Source organism: Peromyscus maniculatus, chromosome 1, assembly GCF_049852395.1.
Source record: "Peromyscus maniculatus bairdii isolate BWxNUB_F1_BW_parent chromosome 1, HU_Pman_BW_mat_3.1, whole genome shotgun sequence".
Taxonomy (NCBI): domain Eukaryota; kingdom Metazoa; phylum Chordata; class Mammalia; order Rodentia; family Cricetidae; genus Peromyscus; species Peromyscus maniculatus.
In genome coordinates, this window is record NC_134852.1 from 153,114,953 (window position 1) to 153,136,326 (window position 21,374).

Below are 21,374 nucleotides of genomic sequence, written 5' to 3' on the forward strand. Positions count from 1 at the left end.
CTCTAGCCCCACAGCACCCCACCTTTGAATATTTGGGGCCTCATGTTGTCCCCAACCCACTGGGTTCCTCAGAGAGTGCTTCACTGAGCCCACTTCTTGTGGACGAATCAGAGGGATGCATACTTCAAAGGTCTTCCTCTTCACCTGCTGCCTCCCAGGTACCAGGCACCCTTCTTTTTTCCTTCCCACCCAACTTCCCCTCCTTTTGACCCCCCAAATAAAACAGAAAAGAACTCAGGAAATAGTATTTTAAATGCTTTATTAGGCTTGCAAGCGTTAACAGGTTAAAAACAAAACCCAGCTTTGGATTTTGCCAGAAATAGCATGTTAAAGGGACTGAGTTGGGGCAAACACCCGGGGCCACTGCTAGATGACACAGGCAGTGGCACAGGTGACAAATGGCGTTCGACGCGTGGGGGTCTTCAGGTGATGACAAAGGGAGGGGCCCAAGAGGGGACCCCCCGAAGACAACAGGGAAGAGATAAGATGGAGGGCCACACTAGGCATGGGAGACCAGGTAGGTGCCTGCATCAGGGTGATCTATGATTGGGGAGAACTGCAAATTCGGGGACACAGAGGATGGTCGGCAAATGCCCCTAAAGCACCCATTCCCGCGAGGCATATCAAGTGGGTGGGTGTCCAGCTGAATGGGCAGGTAATTTAGGGTGCCTCGAGATCTTTTGGGTATCGGGCCAATTCACATTCTCCAATTATAACAATTTACTTCTTTTAGTTTCTGTCCAATGTTCCGAATGGCCCATTCTTCAGGCACTTGCCGAGGAACCCTCTGTGCCATGGTCGGGCTGACACACACCGCCCCCAGGGTGGTGCCAGTCCTGTCACCTGGGCCCAGAAGCCTCAGGCCTCTAGACTGCTAGTGGACTGTTGGGCAGGGGGACTGCACTGGAGGCAGAAGTGGGGGTGAGGTAAACCTCCAGCCGCCCTGGTCCCTGCCACAGTCTTAGGTACCGTGGGGTGGCTGCTACGGCTCACCAGACCCTCGGGCCTCGGGGTCCAGGCGACCCCTTGTACACAGCTCTCCTGGCTCTGCAGGCTTTAAGCCTCCCAGTTTCCCCAACTCCAGGCCTCATCCCACCTTGCCCCCAGGAGGTCTGTAGAGCTCCAGACCTCCTGGGGGCAAGGTGGGGTGCTGAGGAGTGGGCAAGATGACACTGAGGGACGGGGAGGAGGACTCCCCAAATGCTCAGAAGGCGGCCACTTGCTCCCGCCTGATGGAACCTGTCTACTCTCACATCTATATCCCCTTCCCCCCCAACTGGCAGTGGCCAGCTGGGGGCCCCATCTTTGTGGCCTCCGAGCACCGTCCTGACACTTGAGGGGACACTGCCCCCACGCCCCCTCCACTTCTCAGAACTCCTGGGACCAGCCACTGTCCTCAGAAGCCAGGCCAGGCAGCGGCCTTCTCAATTCCTTTTATTTCTCTGTGGGTGCGTGGCCAGCACACAACAGAGACTCCACTCCCAACTCAGGCCAAGCGACAGAGACAGATTACAAACAAAAATCATAAAGGGTGATAAATGGCGGAGAGCAGGACATGGTGGTACTTGGTGATGATAGCTTAATGCATTCATTACGTGGTCACTGCTCCCCTGTTACTTAGGGAGTGGGTACAATTTGATTATGAGCGCATAAAAAGCTAAGGAGGGATAAAAAAAAACAAAAAAAAAAAAAAGGAAAAGACGCCCCAAGAAACAAAAAGAGGGGAATAGATCAATTGGCATAAAATTTGGGGTCCTAATTCTGTAATTCTGCAAGTTGACCTGTGCCTCCTCCTGATTCTTCCATCCAAAACCTCTCTGGGACCACTTCCTATCCATAGCTCCCCCCACCCAGCCCCCACTGCCCCCCACCCACCCCTCCAACCGCCAGACTTCCCACACTCCCCACCATCAGTGTGAGTCTCCTGGGGAGCCCCTAAAAGGTGGGGGCTCCCCAGGAGACTGACAGAGATGGCCCATAGGTGTGCTCAGGGTAGGGGGTGTCCCCCAGATCTTTCCTCCTAGGAACACACCCAGGGTCAGGCTACTCGGGCAGCATGTCTCACTTGGCAGTACCATCTCCTTATCTGGCCAAACTTATTCTACACTGGGGGAGGCCAACACGTAAGGTGGCTAGGCATTGGCCCACATTGTGGGGGCTGGGGAGCACTGGCCCAGATGGAAGTGAGCCTTGTAAGAACACCCCCCTCCCTCAGAAAGACAGAACTAACAGCCTGATCATACACAGGGCCCACAAGCAGCAGCAACTAGATGGACTTGGGGGGGGGGCTAAAACGATGCAAACTGCTCAGGGAATTTGGGACGAACCTTGGTTTGGGCAATGTGGTTCTAATAGGAGTTATTTAGCAATTTCAATGTTCTCATCTAATTGTGAGGGGTGTGCATACCTATATGAGTGAGTGTGTGTGTGTGTGTGTGTGTGTGTGTGTGTGCGCGTGCGTGCATGTGTGTGTGTGTGTATGTGTGTGTGTGTGTGTGCGCGTGCGTGCATGTGTGTGTGTGTGTATGTGTGTGTGTGTGTGTGTGTGTGTGTGTGTGTGTGCATGCGTGCATGTCTGTGTGTCTGCAGGGATGAGTATAAAAGTGCTTTTTAGGTAGTACAGATAAGTAAGATTTTTGGAACTTGGGGGCTTGTGCCAATTAAGTTTTGTTTCCAGTTTTCATACTCTGTTCCTTTCCTTGGGTTCTCTCACCCAGCCCTGTGGTGACATGATGACATTTGTGATGGAATGGCCAGTGAAGAAAGAGTTTGGGTGGCCTTTGTTGTTCTCAGCCAGCTTAAGCTAAAGCACCCTATCTGAGTGGTGACAAGGAGAGGGCACTGAAGCATGACATGCCACCTGAAGAGTTTCGGGTCCCCTTCCTTTCTTCTTGGGTTCTGAGATCCAAGTCTAAGCCAATTTGACTAAAGATCCAAATGGGAAGAAGAGGAGGGGGGGGCCGAATTATTTTATTTTGCCAATTGTTTTTAAGCTAATTTTTAGTTTGTTTTTAGCCAATTGATTTCTTTTGTTAATTAATTTTTAAATTAATGGTTCTGGTGTTTCTAAAAAGCCAATTTGTTTTAAAGGGGCAATTTGTTTAAAGATTTTTTTTTTTAGAATTATTTGGGGGGTGTCAACTTTTTGGGTTCTTTAGAGCCAATTTGGTTTAGTTGTTTAGAGCCAATTGATTTGGTTTTGTTTGCCCGATGGTGTGGGGCAAAGTAGCCTGATGTGGGGAGGCGGGGCATGGGGGGAGGTGGGGGGAAGCCTAGGGAAGGAAGTGGAGCAGAGAGATCTTAGTGTGGGACATGATGGAACTGTCCCTGCTCAAGAGGAGGCCACAGAGTGATGGTGTTACATTGCAGAATTACCAAACAATTTGGTTCACTGATGACTGCTGGACATCTCCGAAGAGGCTCCCCCGTGGGCGGGATCGATGGGTGGTAAGGCGATCAGGGGACGGTGACGCTTGGCCTCTCTGAACGCTTCGAGCTCTCTGGCGAGCATGCGACCCCGGCGGGCACGCAGGAGGGCAGGCAGGCCTCTGCGCAGTCGTTGGAAGGACTGTCTCCAGGTGTCATATTGGAAAAACTTGCCCACGGGGTATCTGGGGAAGTCGTCCTTAAGAGGAGGCGCTAGTCAGCAGGTGTCAGGGTAGCACGTTAGCCTGAGGATCCAGCCAGGTCTCTCACGCCCCCACCCCCACCCCCCCAGAGTCACACCAGCTCATGACAACTCCCCACAAACATCTATGTTTGTGGGCAGAGGCCAATAATAAAATGTGAGTGGACTCCGTAACACCCCAAATCAAGAAGCTGATGGTCTCCTTGCCCCACCCCCACCATTCTCTCAACCCCACCCCGCTACCTAAAAATTTTCCCTGTCCCGAGCCTCACCGGAAGCACGGCCAGAGAAGTTGACACGTCCCTCTCAGACTTAGCGGGGGTGGCACAGTATGTCTCCAGGAGGGCCAGGTCACAGCGGCGGAAGCAACATTCTTCCACGATGCCACGGCTGCGACGGTGGTTGGCACGGCTTGAAGGCCTGCCTGGAAGTTCCACAGGACAGAGATCTTTAGTCATCATCAGCTGGGGGCAGCACCCATTGGGGTGGCCTCCCCAGCTCCCCAAGGGAAGGCTACAGAAGGAAGTAACTACCTCTGCCCTCCCACCAGGCCCTGCTCCCATACTAGGTCACCCTGCAGGGTTGAGGTAGAAGTGTGAGCCAGGTGAGCCAAGGTGCCCAGAAAGGAGAAATAAAGGTGCATGCTGCAGGACCAGCCCCTGGCCTCTAGTGCCTCCTGCCTGGCAATTAACATGGTACAGCCCACAAACTCCATGGAGACCAGAGGCCACACTGGAGTAGTTTGGAAAACAGGGAGGAGAGGGTGAGCCCCACAAGGGGGCTATGGTGGACACAGGTGTGGTCCCTGGACTTGGGGTCCTGGCCTGGTGCCACCTTAAGCCTGAGGGGCCCACCCCTAACCCCCCCCCCCAGCACTGAGCTGAGACAGGGAAGATAGGGCAGGAGAGAACAAGACGGGAGGGGAGGAGTGAGGTACCCAAAATCCACTCCCTTCTCTTCTCCCGTCTTTCCCCTCTCCCCCACATATGCAGGTCCGAGGCTAGGCTGAGGGGTAGAGCCACTGAAGGCTCCACCTTGGACCCTCCTATTCTGGAAGCCTCTCTGTGCAGGAGTGGCTCCCTGAGCAAGGGCTGGCCCTGCAGTGCCAGAGGGTTTCAGAGTGCCCAGGAGCAGGAGCAGTTTCCAGAGTGTGAAGTGGGAGGATACTCAGAGCAGTTCACAGGCAGGTAGGTAGAGGTGCAGAGGAGGAGGCAGGCCGCGTGTCCAGGACCAGGTGAGGAAGATAGAAGGGCCCATGCCAGCAAGGAGAGTCATCCATTCTGGTGCCCCTGCCCGCCCAGGCATGCCCCACCTGGGTGCCCCCATCTTCTGTAAGCAGGGAGCCCATGCCCAGCCCCCCCAGGCTGGGAAATTAAGAGAAGTGTGAGCAATATTGAAAGCAGATAAGCACCCCTGAATGTGGATGGTCAAGGTCTGGCTCTTCCCTTGTCCCGCCCCACCCCCGCCCCCCACCCCGCCACCTCAAACTGCATGTACACCCAGGGAGGCCTGGCCCTCCCCCTCCCCCTCCCCCCCACCCCACCTCTCCGGAGTGACTTACTGAAGTAAAAGCCGCGGTCCGAACAGACAAACTGAAGCGTGTCAACAAGCTCCCCACCGCACAGGGTCTCGCTGGGGCGGTAAGCAGCAATGCAGCACCAGGCGAAGGCCAAGGAGACCAGAAGCACCAACATCGACTTCCCCACTGGGGTCCCCATTGGTATCTGGAAAAAAGAGATGCAGGCTTTGAGTGAGGGGCCCCTGGTCCCAAGATGCTCCTCTCCACCAAAGACACCTATCATCTCTTAATCGAAAACGCAATTAAATTAGAAAGGCAGCTTGCACATTCTGTATTTGACCTGCAGAAGACGGGAGGGAGCCCTTGAATGGCTGAGGTCAAAGACCACTTGCCTGTGAAGAAACTCAACGGAGCCCGGGAAGGCACCGCGTGGTGGCTTTGAACTGTAAGAAACCCTGGAGGACCACCCACCCATAGGCGCGATTGCAGCTTGACCACACCCACAGCAGCAGGGGCCAGCGCTGGACACTGGACCTGGTTTCCAAGTGATGACATCATGGGGGTGGGGCCAGCCCAAGGGCCCATCACCATTGCCACTCCTACTCTGGCCTCCAAGCACTGGCCAAGATGGCAGACAGCTCCACCCCACCCACCGTGGAGCATGTGCATCCAAAGGGACCAGTCGCCAACCTCCCTGCCCCCCCTAAGCTGGCCACCCCTCCCTAAGCAGCAGAGACACCTCCACCCATCCAACCCCCACTCCCAGGCCATGCTGAGCAAGGCTCAAGCCAAGAATCCAATGGTTAGCGCAACGGGACTGCTGGCACTCCTGTGAGCCTTGCTCTCCAGGGTCACCCAGCCCTCCAAGTCCAGACTTCCCTAGGCACCTCAGAGCTCAAGAGAAAGCCTAAAGTCCCACCCCAGGTCTCAACCGTTACTGACCAGGGTCAGCGACCCTAGAGAGTCCCTCTATGGCCCACAGGATCATCTTTCTGGTAGGAACTAAATTCTACCCAGGGCACTAGAGACAGCAGTTGGGTCCCGGAGAGGCTGAACACTTCAGTCTGGAGGGACACACCCCCTCCACGGGCCACAAATCGTGTGGTCACAGGCTGGGGCAATGGTTTTCTTTAGAGATGAGAGGCCACCACCGCCCAAAGTAAGCCACCCTTGACCCTGAAGAAAGTAATGCCCTCCAGACTGCGGTACAAAGCCTCTGCTCCACAGGCCCAGAGGATTTCTTGCTGCAAAGAAGACATGTGAGAGACCAATGCGGTATAGTCAAGAAACAAACTTGTTTGAGCTCCCTCGGGTAACTAAAAGTCACCTTTGCCCACCTCTTCTACAAGAGCCAGACCGCCCGCCTAACACCCTTTATGCCACGACCACCGCCTTTGCAATCAGCTGCAACAATTAGTCCTGGGGGTGCGGGTGGGGGATGGGGAGACGGAGCTGACCTCGAAGTCCCTTCCCAAAGCCAGATCACACTGGCTCCAGGTCCAGCCCAGGTGGCCAGCAGAAGCAAGCAGGAGACTGACCAAGGGATAGGTGAGGGCCCAGGGAAGGCCCAAATTTGCTGGAAGGGGCAGGCGGAGGGAAAGGAAAAAGGAGAGAACGGAGCAGGTGAGGAAGCTTGGGGCCAGGCGAAGCACAGGAGAGGCCGAAGGAGGACGAAGGCTTGTGAGAGGCAGCAGGCCCCGCTGCAAGGGCAGAGGCCCCAGGCTAGCCGATGCCCTGACCACCGCATGGGGCAGGCCGGAGCGGGATGGCAGCAGGGTTCTGGCTCCACGGCCCTGGTTACCTGGAGTTGGATAAGGAGGCCGCGGGGGCTGCAAGAGGTGGAAGGCAGGAGAAGGCTGGAAGGCTCTCACAGGAGAAGCTAATGTCCAGTTTGCGAGCTGGTCAGTGCCTCGGCTTTTATGTCTGAGTCGGCTCCTCCCAGTCCCGGCTCCACCCTACCCCCCACCCCCCTCCCTACTGACCACTCCCCCCGCCCCCTTTGCACCCGCCCCCTCCCTCCTTCCAGCCAGTCCCTTCACTCCTGCACCCCCCCAACAGCTAGCCTTGGACCATTCCTTAGCAAAGCACCACCAGTGGGAGGGGGGGCCTCATCGTGCGCCCCCAGCCCTCTCTGCACAGACTCATGGGGGCGGGGAGGGGGCTCCTTCCCACATCCTCCTATGGAAAGTTCCACCCAGTAAAAGGCAGGGGCAGTTATTCCTCTTTGGACTGTAACATTTCTGCCCTTCTAAGCCCGAAACTGGCCCCTCTCCCTACATTCTAGGTTGAGAATGTTGGGGACAGAGTTGGGGTGTGCATGTGTGTGTGGGGGGGGGCAGCGAACTGTGGCATCTGGCCTGACTCCTTTGCCAATTTTGGGGGGGGCTCTAGCCCCGCCCACCCGCTATTCCTCTCTCAGTCTCATTGGCACCAAGTCAACATACCAGGGTGGGCTTTGGAGACTCTGCCCCCCTCCTCATCACTCAGCACCCTGCGGGGACAGGGCCTGAACAACACCAGTCATACATTTTAAAGCAGCTTACTCCCCCTCCCCAACACGCACCAAAGGACCAGAAATCTCCAGTGAGTTCAACTTACACACCCCCTCCCCACCAGTCCTCATACCCCTGCCCCCTCCCCCACCTCACGGCGCAACGGGGAGAGCCAGTTTGCACAGGGAACGGGTCCCCAGCCCCCACCCCCGGCCGCCCCAGTCCCGCCAAGCCCAGGCTGGGCCCTGCGCACCCGTCTGGGGCCCCTGAGAGCCCTTACCTGGAAGCCGGCGAAGTTACCACCCAATCTCCCTGCTGCGTGTTTGCAAACCGAAGAGCGGGCGAAGGCCCCTCTGCCGGGCACTCCTCTGCCAGCGCCGCTCCGACCCAGTCGCGGGGGCCGAATGTGCGACGGGCCAGAACGGGGGGATGGCTTTTTTGGTGGGGGGGGGGACGACGTCTCTTCTGCTTCTTTAGGGAGGATGGGCTGTCTTAGGGCTGGGGCGGGCCAGATATTGTACTTTGGGGGGGAAAAGGTATCGGGAAATGAGGTCAGCTGTTGTATCAAGGATAGTGGGGGGGCAGAGATAGTGAGAGAGACAGAGTGAACGTGAAACGGGGGGGACCACAGAGAGGGAAAGAGGAAGAAAGGACAGCGAGAGGCGGGTAGGCTCACAGCGGGAGAGGACAGCACTGAGAGAAACAGAAAGCTTATAATTAATCCACTTGGGTAGGCGAAGGCAGAGGGCGGACGTGAGGGGGGAGGGAGTCTGAGGCGAGGAGGAGCGGGGAGGGGGCAGGAGGGGAGCCTAGGAAAGGTGGCGGGTAAGTGCGTGCGCGGGGGGGGGGGGCGCACCGCGAGCGGAGGAAAGGACGCAACTTCGAAGGGCCGAGGACGGTGCTGAGGGGGGAGGAATGGAGGCGTCACCCAGGCCACGGGTACCCAGCTCGGTTAGGGCCGACGGAGCCCTCGGCCGTCGTAAGCCCGGGCCTCTTGGGGGGGACAGGCGTGGCGGCGCCGCGGCCACTCGGGACAGCAGCGAGAAGAGGGGAGCGGCCGGGCTGCGCGCCGGGGAGGGCTGGGAGGGGGAGCGCGGGGGATGACAACGCCGGCGACCTGCAAGCCGGACTGCCTGCGGTGGGGACCGCCTCCTCTAGCGAAGCAGGAATGGGGTGTTGAGGTAGATAGAGGAGGAGGCGGTTGGGAGATCCGCAGGCCCGACGGAGCGCGGCCCCGCCGACGGCGCCCTGCGCGGGAGTTAGCAGCGAGGCGGCGGACGGCGTCGACGCGGGGCCGCCAGCCCGGATGGAGGCGCTGGCGGGCCGAGCGCGGGCGGGCGTGGGCCAGGAGGCGGGGGCGGCCGGAAGGGGGGGCCGGGGGCCGTCCTGGCCTCACGCAGCTCCGCCGGAGAGCAGGCAAACTCCGGGCGCCAACTCCCGGTTCTTATAGCCGCGCCACTCCGCGGCTCCTCGCCCGCTCGGGCCCCGCTGGCCGTACGCCCGCGCCAATGGGCGCCCGTAGGGCCCTCGCCCCGCCCCGGGACCGCCCCCGCAACTCGAGCCATGGGGGGGGAACGCGGGCCGGGGGCCCTGGGCATGGGTGTGCCGGGTGGGGGGGCGTGGGGCGCCCCAGCAGGCCCACGAAATACCGGGTATCCGTTCCAAAAAAATCGAGGCCCCATGTCATGTTTCCGGGGTGCCCTGCGCTTGTGCGACTGGGGCGCGCGGTGTGCATCAACGTGCGTGGCACCCTAGGCCTCAGTGGTAGTAAGGAACCTGTGCTCAGTTAGAGGGCTACAAAGTTAGGCGCATCCTGGCATGTAGAGTTCAGGCGCAAGTAGCTAGGTGCTGGGTCGAGGGTCCTCACAGGGACCTACCTCCCAGGCAGTGGACGGTTCCCAGGATCGGCTAGGGTGGAGCGCGCAGCCGCCACCTGCCTGAGCAGGCAGGGAGGACTGTGAGGCACCTCGAGTTGCAGCCAGATCCCGAGCGCCCCCCGGTGCTTTGCGTAGGGTACCTGAGCAGTGTCGGGGGGCCACCAGGTGCGCCACGAAGGGAAGGCTGGTTTGACCACGCCAGAGTTGGGCCCTGCGTGGAGCCCAGCGCAAAGTCTGCATTCTAACGCAGAAAAAGAAGCAGGGCTGGAAACGTAGCTCAAACCATACCTGTAAACCAGAGCTCACCGGAGTGCATCTAAGCAGCACGCCTTTGGGACCCACCCAGAATACCTGGATAACAGTTCCCTGTTATCAGTGCGATAAACTTGCATAGGCGCGGGTTTGGCCCCAGGGGCCACCACGATAATTTGAGGGTCTGAGGAAACCATCTCCTGGAGGGTTCGGACGATGTAAGAAGCCATTGTGATTCTTACGGAGTCGAAACCACTCATAAACCGGTGCACCCTGCTCCCCACCAGCCCACGCCGCACACCTCTAGGAGTGGAAGGGGCCATCACCGGCGGAAACCCGCGCACCCCGGGCTAACCTCCGGGCCCGGCCATCAATCACTGAGCCCGCGCTCCGCACGCCTCCCCAAGCCCTCGACCCGTAGGACTGGAGGCTCCCAGCCACCGGAGCGCTCAGCGCCTCTCCCGGGTTTGGCTTTGCCCAACGCTCTGCCCTTCCCGTTTCCTGGCCGCCAGGCGCTTTCCCTACCACTGCGTTGTTTGCAGAGTGCAGGCAAAGTGGCGCGTGTTTCGGGGCACCCAGCCTAAGGGAGCGCGGCCTCCGAGGGAGAAGGCAGCATCCCGCTCCAGCGCTGCTCGGCAGCAGCCCTGGGGACTAGCTGCGAGGTAGCCTGTTGCCCGCAGCCGCAGCTGCAGAGCTGAGGCACAGGGAGCGCGCCACGGGGAGCTCACCGCAAGGCCGAGGGTCGCGTCCGCAGGCGCAGAGGATCCGAGGAGAAAGGCTGGAGAGGATCTGTGGAGCGCAGTGGACGTTGCTGAAGGTGAGCAAGACCCCAAGGCAGTCCCCAGTGTCCCGGGGCAACGCCCAGTCCGTTGGAAGACCCGGGGACAATGCCCAAATTTGGGGGAAACTGGGGGCAATGCCCAGTCGTTTTCCTGGACGAGGGAGCAGCACTGCCCACGTCCTGGCCGTCGCGCAGTGTCCTGAGCGTATTTGGGGCACACAGACTTAGCCAAAATCGGAGCTGTCTCTGGGACCCCGTAGGAAACTGAAGAGGCCGAAACTAATGTTATGCGCAGGACAGGGGAAGCTGCCGAGAGTGGCCAGCGGAAACAATGCTCAAATTTCGGGGGTCCCAAGTCAGACCCTTGTTTGACTTGCAGCCCTGTGGATGACTGTCCCGAAGTAGGGGGACTCGGGAGAGACTCCACAAATGGAAAAACTGGTTAACAGCTAAATTTGAGATTAAAAAAAAAAAAAAAGACTCCCAAGTTAGGGAATGAGGGAAATTATTGCATGCAAAAATAGGGGGCATTTTGATCCAAGCCTAACTTGGGGAACCCAACATCTTGGTCAGCAAACTTAGGAAAACCCACAAAAACCTAGATTAATTTGTAGAAGTTAGGTAGTTTGTTGTTGCTGTTGAATTAAAGAAAATTCCCAACATGAAATTTGGGGGAGCTTCATTTTAATTGCTTAAAATTGGGAAATGGGATTTTAGGGATCCAGGTCAATTATTTTGGGAGGCAGGAGTGGGGATTTAGATTTACCCTTGAGGCCAGAGGAACTTGTAGCAGCCGGGAAAAATCACCTCTATAATTTCTGTGGCTTCAAAGAAGTATTCCAGAAAATGGGGAAATGCTGTCTAAATGTAGGGGAATTTGAGGAAGCAGTCCATTTGAGGAAGACAGAAAATCAATGTCTTTTAATATTTTAATTTCTTAGACAGACTTCAGTCCGTCATTTTGTTGAACAAGGGGGAACTTTGTTTTCTTGGACAATGTTTGCGCTTGGAGAAACATACGCGAGTTTTAGGGATCAATAAAAATTACCCAATAGATGTTGAAATCCAAATTGCAGGGAGTAGAATTAGTAGCTAGGAAATGTGTAAAACACAGACTTTTAAAACCTAGGATTTGGGTGATCTGGGACGTTTTTCACTGTGCTTTGGGGGACCATAAAACATTGTCTAAATTTAGGGAGACTCTGGCAGGAGTCATAAATTCAACAAAGTTCATTAAAGTTTAATAAAAACCCAACTCTTTGAAAGAAAAAAGTCTCAATTTGTTTTGGAGTACCTGAATTTGGGGGCCTCAGGAAAATAATATTTGAATCTAAAGTTTCCCAGTATCCTTGGAACACTTTAGGGGCAATTCCTACATATCAAGGAATAGAGATTATGAGTTCCTAAATCCTAGGACCTAAGAATCAATGCCCCAAATTTGTAATCTGCAGAGATTGTGCAGGGTGACTGGGGAAGAAAAGCTGAAATGTAAGAGGCTGAGTGTGTGCATGGCTGGTACTGCAGGGGGACATAGCAGAAACTTTCCGTGACCCAAGGCTAACTAAACGTGTGTTGGGGCCTGGAAAACATGGCCTAATGTTTGAGGGTGCTCAGCATGGGCCAACATGGGGAATGAGGAGAAGGGTCCAGGATGGTACTGGACTTTGCAACTGGCGTTTGAATTAAAAAAAAATTTTTTTTAATTGGAAAGCTAAAAGGACCCAGGGACTCTTGATACTTGGTGCAGAGAAAATACTCAGAATGTTCAAGGATTGGGGACATTCAACATTCTAGTATAAAGAAAAAGGCTTTGGCCAGTGGTTAATTTTGTGCCTTCTGTGACCCAGAGAGACATGTATGAATTGAGAGAGCATGGAAAGCTCTCTCTTGCCACATGTGAGCACACACGCCTAAGATCATTGCTTAGCCTGCTTTGGGAGCTTGAGTGAGAGCGTCTGTATTTTAAAAAACATAACAGTGGCCAGAAAGCTTTCAAGAGTGCTAGAAAACCCCAACTCCCGCGACCCTTGTGTGTTGGGGAGGGGGAAAACAGGGGTTCTTGTTGAGTGAGTTTTAGGGGTAATTTGTGAAAGCACTCCCTCGATTTTCTGGAACCCGGGAAATGAGAGTGTAGGTTGCTTGAATTGCCTACCTTTAGGGGAGGACCTAGTAAGAAAGGCTAGAATTTCGAGGGTTCCAGGAAATTGTTTGGGAGGTCTGAGTGGATTTCAACTTGTAAAATTTGGGGTTGGGGCAACAGACTACAGAATCTAGTGTATTATGTTCCACGTTAATGAAACTGGAGGGTGGGTGGCGGGGAAACAGAGTTAGCGGCAACAGTGCTGCAGATATAAAACGATGTGCTAGGGACACGGGAAAATAGCCCCCCCCCCCCCCGTGGATACAGACCCTAAATGCTGTGAAACTGTCCACCCTCCCGAGTAAGAAAAAATTGTCAGAAGGACTCAAGACCCCGGGCTTACGTTTAAATTTTAGGAAACTGAGTTAAGATCTTGCATATGAAACTAAAGAGACAGAAGCAAACTCTGGGGGGCCCAGGCCACATAATCTAATTTTGGGGAGCAAGCGGAGGCTTAATTCCCACCTTTTGAAATGTTTGGAAATCAAATATCAAAAAAAAAAAAAGTTTCACTTGTGAGAAAAACAAACGCTGAATGATTTTAGAGGGCCCCCTGGAAAGCAATGCTTCAATTTTGAGGATCCCAAGGAAACAACGCCTGAGATGCAGAGAAGCTGCCCGAGTTGCTCTGGCTGCACGTAGACTACAGAGAACTAGAACTGTATTTGAGAAACTGAGCTCCCAGGCGGCGAAGGACGGGGCGCAAGGATCCGCGGTGCCAGGGAACTCACACGGAGCAGGGGCGCCCTCACGGGGGAACGCGGGCGCGGGGAAGGGGAGCAGGCGGAGCAGACAGGGAGCACCGGCGCCGGCGGAGCGTACGCCCGAGCCAGCTGCATTTTTCGTTCTTTTGCCTTATAGCCACCCAGAGGGCTTTGGGTGGCGGAGGCCAAGCCGGACGGGCGTCGGCGAGGGAGCCGAATGTTGAGCAAGCAGCCGCGCGCTGCTCCCGGAGGCTCCCTGGGCTCCGGGCGCCCCGTTCGGCTCCCCGCCGCCCCTGCGCCCCACGCGTTCAGGCGCCGCGAGCCTAGGCGAAGCCGCGGCCCGGCGGCCGCCGGGGGCAGGCTCGTCCCTGGCTCTGTTTGGGGGCCCGAGGCACCCCCAGTGGCCACCCCTGCCCGCCCCTGCTCCCCGAACGCGCCGATCCGGCGTTGCTCGCTCCCTAACAATTAACAACGGAGGGATCAGTTTTGTTTGGACAGTATGGAAAGAGGGTAAAAAGTGGGGGAGCAGAGAAGAAAGTGGGGGGCAGAGGGGCGCATAATGACACAGTGGGAGCAGTGACTGGGTGCCAAGGCCCTCATTTCGTTTTCTCAGAAAATTTCTGCGACTAGCCACTCGGTTCTGGCTGGGGAAAGTCCAGCTCCTTAAAGGCAAATATTAAACCCACACACAGGCTCACCGTGCTGTTGTTGGGAACAAGGCCACCCCCTCATAGTTGGGCAATGCTGGAGGTGAAGGGCCACGATTCTAGCGGGACCTGGGGGGTGGGGTGGGGTGTTAGATAGAGGAGGTGCTGGGGAGCAGCTGAATGGGGGGAAACCCTGGGACCATGACTATAAGCATTGCTTGTCTCTATAATCACTCACAGAGAGACCCATAGAGGACAGTATGGGGGGGGGGTTGGATTCTCAAAGCCTGACACTCTGGGGAGGCAGGAGTTAATGTCCTTCGACAGGTGTGGGGACCCAGGCAGGGTGAGGCATCTCCTTCATATTAGCTTGGCAAGACTGAGAGAGCCCCCCACACCCATTTTCCACCCAGAGCATGAGGCACGTGGAGAATGTTCCCCTTTCAAATTCCAGTCCGCAACAATCACCCCCGTGTCCTATTCCAAGAACATCTGGCCCTGTCCCCCTCCAACACACCCATGCAGCCCCCCTCCCACCAGCCTCTATCCCTGGCGTTTTTTTGGCCTGCCTGGGTGTGTGCCTATAGACTTGAGGAAGCTTCCAGCTAGGAAGACAGGGGTATGGTGATCCCCATTCCGGGTATACTTGTAAATTTGTTGGGAGTAAGAAACATTAAAAAAGGGGGTGTCTGTGAACACCCAGTCCTCATGAAGCCAGAGCAGGCAGGCTACAAGCCCTCTACTGAGGGTCTCTTATAGAAAGAAATGGCAGATTGGCTCCCAAGTGCCAGCTGGGGGTTCTCTACCTTTCCCCAAGAAGTGGCACAGATTGGGGGTGAACAAGATACTGGGACCAGAGCCCCATTTCCGGAGTCCTGCTTCTTTGCTCCTAAGAGGCAACTGAGAAGACAGCAGTCATAAAGTGACCTGTTTCATGGCCTAATCTCTGCTTTCCGCCCTGCAGAGGTGCCTTGGAGAAGCCACGGGATCACCCCTGGAGATGCACTCCTGGATTTTGCCAGGTAGGAGACGCTGAGGTCATCTTGAGGTGCCCACTGAAGAGCCACCAGAGCATACAGGCGGGGTAGGGTGGGGAAAAGGACACGCATGTTCTCCTTCCTCTACATGACTCTCCACGGAGCCTTCACCTGGCCTTATTTAGTCAAAGTGTGGCTCAAGGGGCCGGTAAGAGGCTGGTACAGTTCCGGGTCAACCTAGGACTCAAAAGCGCTCAACCCACCCTCAGCCAGGGACCAACAACAGGATTCTCCCTCTAAGGCCCTCTCCTTTCCTCTATTTTCACTCCCTGCCCCCGCCCCCCCGAGGTAGGAAGGAACCTACTACACCCTTAGAATGTTATTGGGAGGGGGCTACGGTTTCCTCTAGGCAGGGCTTGACCCACCAGACTTCAACCCTAAGTGCGCCTCAGTCCCTTCCCAGCCCCACCACCATGGCAGTCCAAGTCTTTCTGGGCTTAAAAGCTCAAATTCTGAAGAAATTAAATACCCTTTAAGATTCAGATTCACCCGTTAAGCCTGGCCAGCACCCTTAGCCAGGGGCTCTGTCTGTCTCCCTTCAGTCCATGGGTCTGTCTTCCTTACTTCCCCGTGTCTTTCCCCAGCTCAGCTGTTGCCCTCGCTTGGGAACAAGCCCAGCATTTTGCACACCCAGCTCCTCTCTGAGGGTCCCCAGTATGCTCTCCCTCATTCCCTGCCGGAGGGACGGACGCCTGCTGCAGAGGCCACACTCTACTGGGGACCTGGCCACCACACTGGGACCCCACACCAGGAAGACCCAGGCTGTGCTCTGTGTTATCCTGCAAGCCTCGGAAGTCACTAGGGGAACCACCGACATGAGGACTGCACCACCAGGCTGATCAACACACCCCAAACCAAAAGTAAGTAAGAGCTGCTGTGGGGGCACTGGGTGGGTGGGTGGGGGCAGCAGAAAAGGCCGGTGTGCTGGGTGGAGATAGACTGAGGCCACACCACTGTCCTAACTGCTTTAGTGTCAGAACCAACCTTTAAAAGGAGGTTTTTGGCTTCTCTTTGGCATGGGCATGATAGCCTGGAAGGGGTAGGAGTTCACCTGCTGGGCCCCACCCTGCCGACTCTGGGAAGCCTGCACTACTTGAGGCTTAGGCACAAGGACACAGACCCACACGCGGCTCCCCCTCCCCCAGCCTCCACTGCTCTGCCTTCCTGACACAGAGCCTTTGCCTTCCTGATCCCCGGTACCTGAGCAGGGAACTGCAGGGGCCACCAAGCAGCAGAGCTTATGCCAGCAGAGTCCACAATGCTTCTGGCCCCAGGCCCTTTCTTGCTGCCTCCCATCCCCATTCACGCACAGGAAACCCATGGCCTCCAGAACACAATGGAATCAGGACACGAGCTCTCCTAAGGCCCTTCACAGGTCCCACAATGTCTCTTTGGTCATTATTTCATTTGCTATTCACAGTTCAGCCAGGAGGTCCGAGACTGTCACACACTTTGACAAATGGGGATAGACACAGAGAGGTCAAGACACTAGTGCTGGGCCTCCACAGCTGCAACTGTATAACCAGGGGACGGGGGAATGGGCCCCCCATGCCCAGCTTTCCTCAGTCTCTCAATTCTTTCTAGCTAACGGTTTCTTCTTCTTCTTTTTTTTCTTTCCTCAGATTCTTCCCTCATCTGGAACCTCTGCCTTTCCCTCTTGGGCTGTGTGACCTTTAACCCTCAGCCCTTGCCACCTTTGCTCCGGGACTCCTGGGAGCGCAGCTTCAAGGATCTACAGGCTACAGAGACTGCTGGATGACTGCTCTGCCTGCACCCTGTGCTCCCAAGGAGGGGCACGTGGAGCCCACCTGAATTCCAGATACCGACTGTGTGACTGAATAGATTTCCTAGCCTCTGCTAGTCCCTTGGCTGCAGGGGACTTGGCTGAGCCCAGTATCTGCAGCCGTCCAGATGTGACTCCTATGCTAGAGATGCCTCTGCCCTGCTGGGTGCATGATGGACACTCACCTCTGGGGAAGGACTGGGGCTGGTGGGCGGCTTGATTCAGTTCTGGGAGCGTGGAGATCTTCTGGGCCACAGGCCACAGCAGCTGGCCCTGGGGCTGGATTCACGGGCTGCTCTGGCTGGTTGCTGCTCAGGCTTCGGCTCAGGCCCTGGCTCAGGCCCTGACTCAGGCCTCGGCTCAGACTTAGGCTCAGGCCCTGGCTCACGCCTCGGCTCAGACTTAGGCACAGGCCTGGGCTCATGCCTCGGCTCACGCCTGGGCTCATGCCTCTGCTCACGCCTGGGCTCATGCCTCGGCTCACGCCTGGGCTCATGCCTCGGCTCACGCCTGGGCTCACGCCTCGGCTCACGCCTGGGCTCACGCTTTGGCTCAAGCCTGGCCTCAGGTTTAGGCACAGGCCTTGGCTCAGGCCTAGGCTCAGGCTTAGGCACAGGCCTTGGCTCCAACTTAGGCACAGGCCTTGGCTCCAACTTAGGCACAGGCCTTGGCTCCAACTTAGGCACAGGCCTTGGCTCCAGTGTAGATGCAGGCCTTGGTGGAGGTACCGGCACGGGCCTTGGCTCAGGCCTCGGCTCAGGCCTCGGCTCCAGTGTAGACGCAGGCCTTGGTGGAGGTATCGGCACAGGCCTTGGCTCAGGCCTTGGTGGAGGTATCGGCACAGGTCTCGGTGCAGGCTTGGTTGCATACTGGGCAACAGGTTTAAACGCCGAAGGAGATGGAGGACCCTGGGCTATGGGCTTGGGTTCCTCCTCCTTAAACGCCGAAGGAGATGGAGGACCCTGGGCTATGGGCTTGGGTTCCTCCTCCTTAAACGCCGAAGGAGATGGAGGACCCTGGGCTATGGGCTTGGGTTCCTCCTCCTGCACAATGACCTCGAGCTCGCTGGTGACTACTCGGCCCCTGAGGAGAAGCAAAAGTCTTTGAGATTATCTCAAAAAACAAGTCTTCTCCAGCGAGTCTGGCCCCCCTCCCACCTTGCTGCTGGATAGGGAAGCCTGTGAGTCAACTTGTCAGGGTTGCTCCCCTCCCCCACCCAGTCCCTTCAGCTGCCTAACTACCCCCACCCCACCCCCACCCTCCCAAGAAGAAGGGAGAAAGCAGTTGGTGAGAAGTCACTTTGCCAAGTTTGACAACTGCTCCGGGAGAGGCAGGAGACCCTCCTTTGGGAAGGGCAAGCTGGCCCCTTCCTAATTAGGGATGGGCTTCTGCCTTGGCACGGGGTCACAGCTAAAACTGTGAAAGTCTTCCACTCCTCTCCTCACACCCCCACCTTGGATGGGAACAAAAGTCAAAAGAGCACATGGCTCTGCTCTGGGAAGGCAGCCTCTGGAAGGGTGGTAGGGCTTCTCCAGGAAATAGCCCCCCTCCCCATAAATGCTATCCTGGGTGGATTGAGGTGTCTGGGATCCCAGTTGCAGGGAAGAAAACCTTTATGCACAAATGAATGTGCACCCAGGAGCGCTGCTGCCGCCCCAAATTACTATTTGTGGACGGGAGCACTAGAGGGAAGGTGCGCACAGCAGCCGGCATGGTCAGGACAGAAGTAGCTTTTGTTTTTTAAACGCTGCTAGAGAATAGCAAGGGAAATCATCCTCTCTTGGTCCTTCTCCTTGCTCTCCAGTATCCTGGTGGTAGTTAGGAGGTATAGGATATAGACGGGGAAGCTTTGCTTTTAAGATTATATGTATACATACATACATTTTATATATGCATGTATGTATAATACATACCCCACACTGCTCTAGAATCTCTAGCCCCTCTGCACATTTGCGGGGGTGGGGAGTGGAGACGAGTGTGCACCAAGGGAAAATTTTTCACACAGAAAAACTCTTTCCTTCCACATTTGTGAAAACAGCTGTGTACTCCCCGCCGGGAAGAGCACTAGACCTGCCTCTCCCCTTTCGCATGGTAAATTAGTGAAGGGAAACTTACTTTCCTTGTAGCTTTGTGCAGCCCCGTAAATCCCCTCCCCAATTGTCTTTCCTGTCCCTGCAGAAGTTAAAGTTTCTCTTAGACCCGTCCATGCTACACTTAGACCCGTTCACGTTACAGCCCCCCACCCCCCACTCCAGTCCGATCCAGCAGCAATCTTTCCCTCTTCAGAGACCAGGATCCTAACTGCCCCAAGTCCCCAGCCCACTTAAGGGTATCAGAATATTTAAACTACAGTTTCACTCACACACAGAAGGAATGAAAAGCCAATTAGTTACCTGTACTCTAGTCGCTTTGAAGTCCCCGAAGTCCCCGGACGGTGGAGAAAGAGGACCGGGGGCTCACTGGTGCCAAGGATTCTCTTCCGTAATTCCTTGGGTGATGAGCTGCTGGCTGGGCCAGGATTAGCAACCTCCTCCAAAGCAGGGGGTGCTGTAGTTGTGGTGCCCAGACACTCCAGCTGAGTTGAAGTTGAAGGAGAGGTGGAAGGGGACGAGGCTGAAGCGGAGGCTGAAGATCCGATGAGAGGGTCTTTTGGAGCTTGCATGATAACAGGGCCGCTAGCCGTAGGCTCTGCTCTCCACCACCGAGCAAGGCACCTGCTCAAATGCTAACTGACTGGCTTTGCCACTCACCTCCTTGTCCTCTCCACGCTGGTCTGCAGACCCCTCCAAATTTGGAAAATTATATACTAGCACAGTGCAGCAAAGACTTCTGGGGCAGCTGACGATGGCAACCCCCCCCCAGGGTATGCGGGCATTAGGGGGTGGGGCTTTGGCCATGCCTGATAAGCGGAAGGACCTCTATGTGGGTTGGAACATAAGCTAGAAACACTTCCTATTTGCTAGGGGGGTGGGAGTATGTGCAGGGGGTGGGGAATGGGTGGGACTTCACTAGAGTGACACTTGGCAGTCACTTGACACCCTGGAATGTGGTGGGCGTGGCACAGGTAAAAAGGGGGCGTGGCCTATTCAAATTAGAAGCAAGGTTCAAAATAAATATTAAAATTACTTTGTACGTACTTCCGGTGCATCTGTGTGGCACAGCGCCATCTTGGTGTCGTTTCATGTTTCATGGCTACTCAACTTAGAGTCATCAGTCATCTGACCTGGCCCCCTGCCCTCTATGAGTGGTGCCAAGCACTAAGTATACTGGTGCAGATGGCATGTATAGTGACACTTGTTCGTCCTTTTTGGAATGTTGATTGGCTGGGTTCTCACCCCATTTTAGCTTAGCCGCAACTCCATTTAAGGCACAGCCTGAGGGCTGACAGCAGCTGGGACGGGGCTCAGATACGAGCATTGCCTGAAGTCTTGTTTGTACTCTGAAACCTTTGTCCCTGGCTTTGAGGGAGAGCAGGGAGTACAGCAAAGACTCAAAAACACCGGTTCACTCCACAGAAACCCACTAGTCCGTACCCTTTGCACTCCAGCTAATCTTTTTATCTTACTCAGCTTATCAACCCAAGCTAAGATTTAATTATTCCCTCTCCCTTTGTTATCTAAATCCCCCCCCCCAACTCCTTAGTGGTAGAGATAGGCATGTTTGGGGAGAGTGAGACTTTCTGTAGGGGAAGATAATTAAACTTTAGGGGAATTCATATCTGATGGGGGTGGCTCAGCATTATACAGACATCCTATTCCATGGGAGAAGGGCAGGTGGGATTTCTCACTATACTTATGGATAACCCCAAGTCATATCTGAGATACATAGCAGAGGGCATCTCACACTTCACAGAGGCGAGGCAGTCCTTTCCTTGTAAAGATTCTAACTTTACTTTGGGGCCTCTAATTAGAAGTGCTCCCCTAATAAGCACGTGCTCCCCTCCATTGCCTGCTGCAATATGCCTGGACATTGCAAGATGTTATCACTAGGGCCTTCTGGGAACATTTGGCTGTGATTTACCAAGCCAGAGGTTTTAGCACGGGGAAGGCAAAGGCTTATTCCAAACCCATGAAGAGATTCCTTGGTAGTGCCACAAGAGGAGGTGCCCTCTGAGCAGGTAGAAGGCCAGGGGGCTAGAAGGAAAAGCTGGCTACATCCCACAGGTCACATTCAGAGAAGCAGAGCTGGACTCCTTCCAAATGAATCCAAGCTCTGTCCCCCTGAATTTTTACCTCTGACTAAGCCCAGGGCTATTTTTATTCTATTAGGGTCTTAGGACACAGAATGTTTAAGGAAGGGGAGAATACAGGTGAAGAGTGCCCATGAAAGAGCAACTAAACCACGGTGCCACTGAGGCAGGAATGGGGTGCTAGGCATCAGTGGGTTATGGTTTGAGGGGAATGACCTTTCATAATTGTATTTCATGGATGTTCCATGGTTGAGGGACACGGTCTAGGGGACCCCAGAGGAAGGGACCACAAAAGAAGAACAAATATTGGGGTACAGCCATGAAG

At 55.6% G+C, this 21,374-nt stretch overlaps 1 protein-coding gene and 1 long non-coding RNA gene across 8 annotated transcripts; one reads left to right on the top strand and one right to left on the bottom strand.

Annotated features, from left to right (window-relative positions):
• Positions 1-242: 242 nt before the first annotated feature.
• Positions 243-19,781, bottom strand: Igf2 (insulin like growth factor 2). Of its 7 annotated transcripts, none has more exons than XM_076555661.1 (4): positions 17,046-17,068; positions 5,190-5,352; positions 3,901-4,052; positions 243-3,625 (listed from the first exon to the last, which is right to left on the bottom strand). In XM_076555661.1, exons 2-4 carry the CDS (start codon positions 5,344-5,346, stop codon positions 3,389-3,391), a joined length of 546 nt encoding a protein of 181 aa, XP_076411776.1. In that variant the 5' UTR covers positions 5,347-5,352; positions 17,046-17,068; the 3' UTR covers positions 243-3,388. The 7 variants fall into 7 exon arrangements, with proteins under 7 accessions (XP_076411776.1, XP_076411751.1, XP_076411771.1 ...); XM_076555636.1 differs by lacking the exon at positions 17,046-17,068 and adding an exon at positions 16,278-16,366; XM_076555656.1 differs by lacking the exon at positions 17,046-17,068 and adding an exon at positions 10,497-10,608.
• On the top strand, positions 9,263-19,259 carry LOC143269639 (uncharacterized). Its single transcript, XR_013046223.1, has 4 exons — positions 9,263-10,585; positions 15,005-15,062; positions 15,662-15,937; positions 16,700-19,259. It is a non-coding gene; the product is annotated as an uncharacterized LOC143269639 (long non-coding RNA).
• Positions 19,782-21,374: the final 1,593 nt, after the last annotated feature.

Excerpts from the sequence above, each read along its gene's own strand:
- Igf2 (XM_076555629.1), bottom strand. The coding sequence starts at position 19,522 with ATGCAAGCTCCAAAAGACCCTCTCATCGGATCTTCAGCCTCCGCTTCA. Across the intron at positions 17,944-19,253 it reads TCAAAGCGACTAGAGTACAG|GGGCCGAGTAGTCACCAGCG; the intron begins GTAACTAATTGG and ends GCTTCTCCTCAG.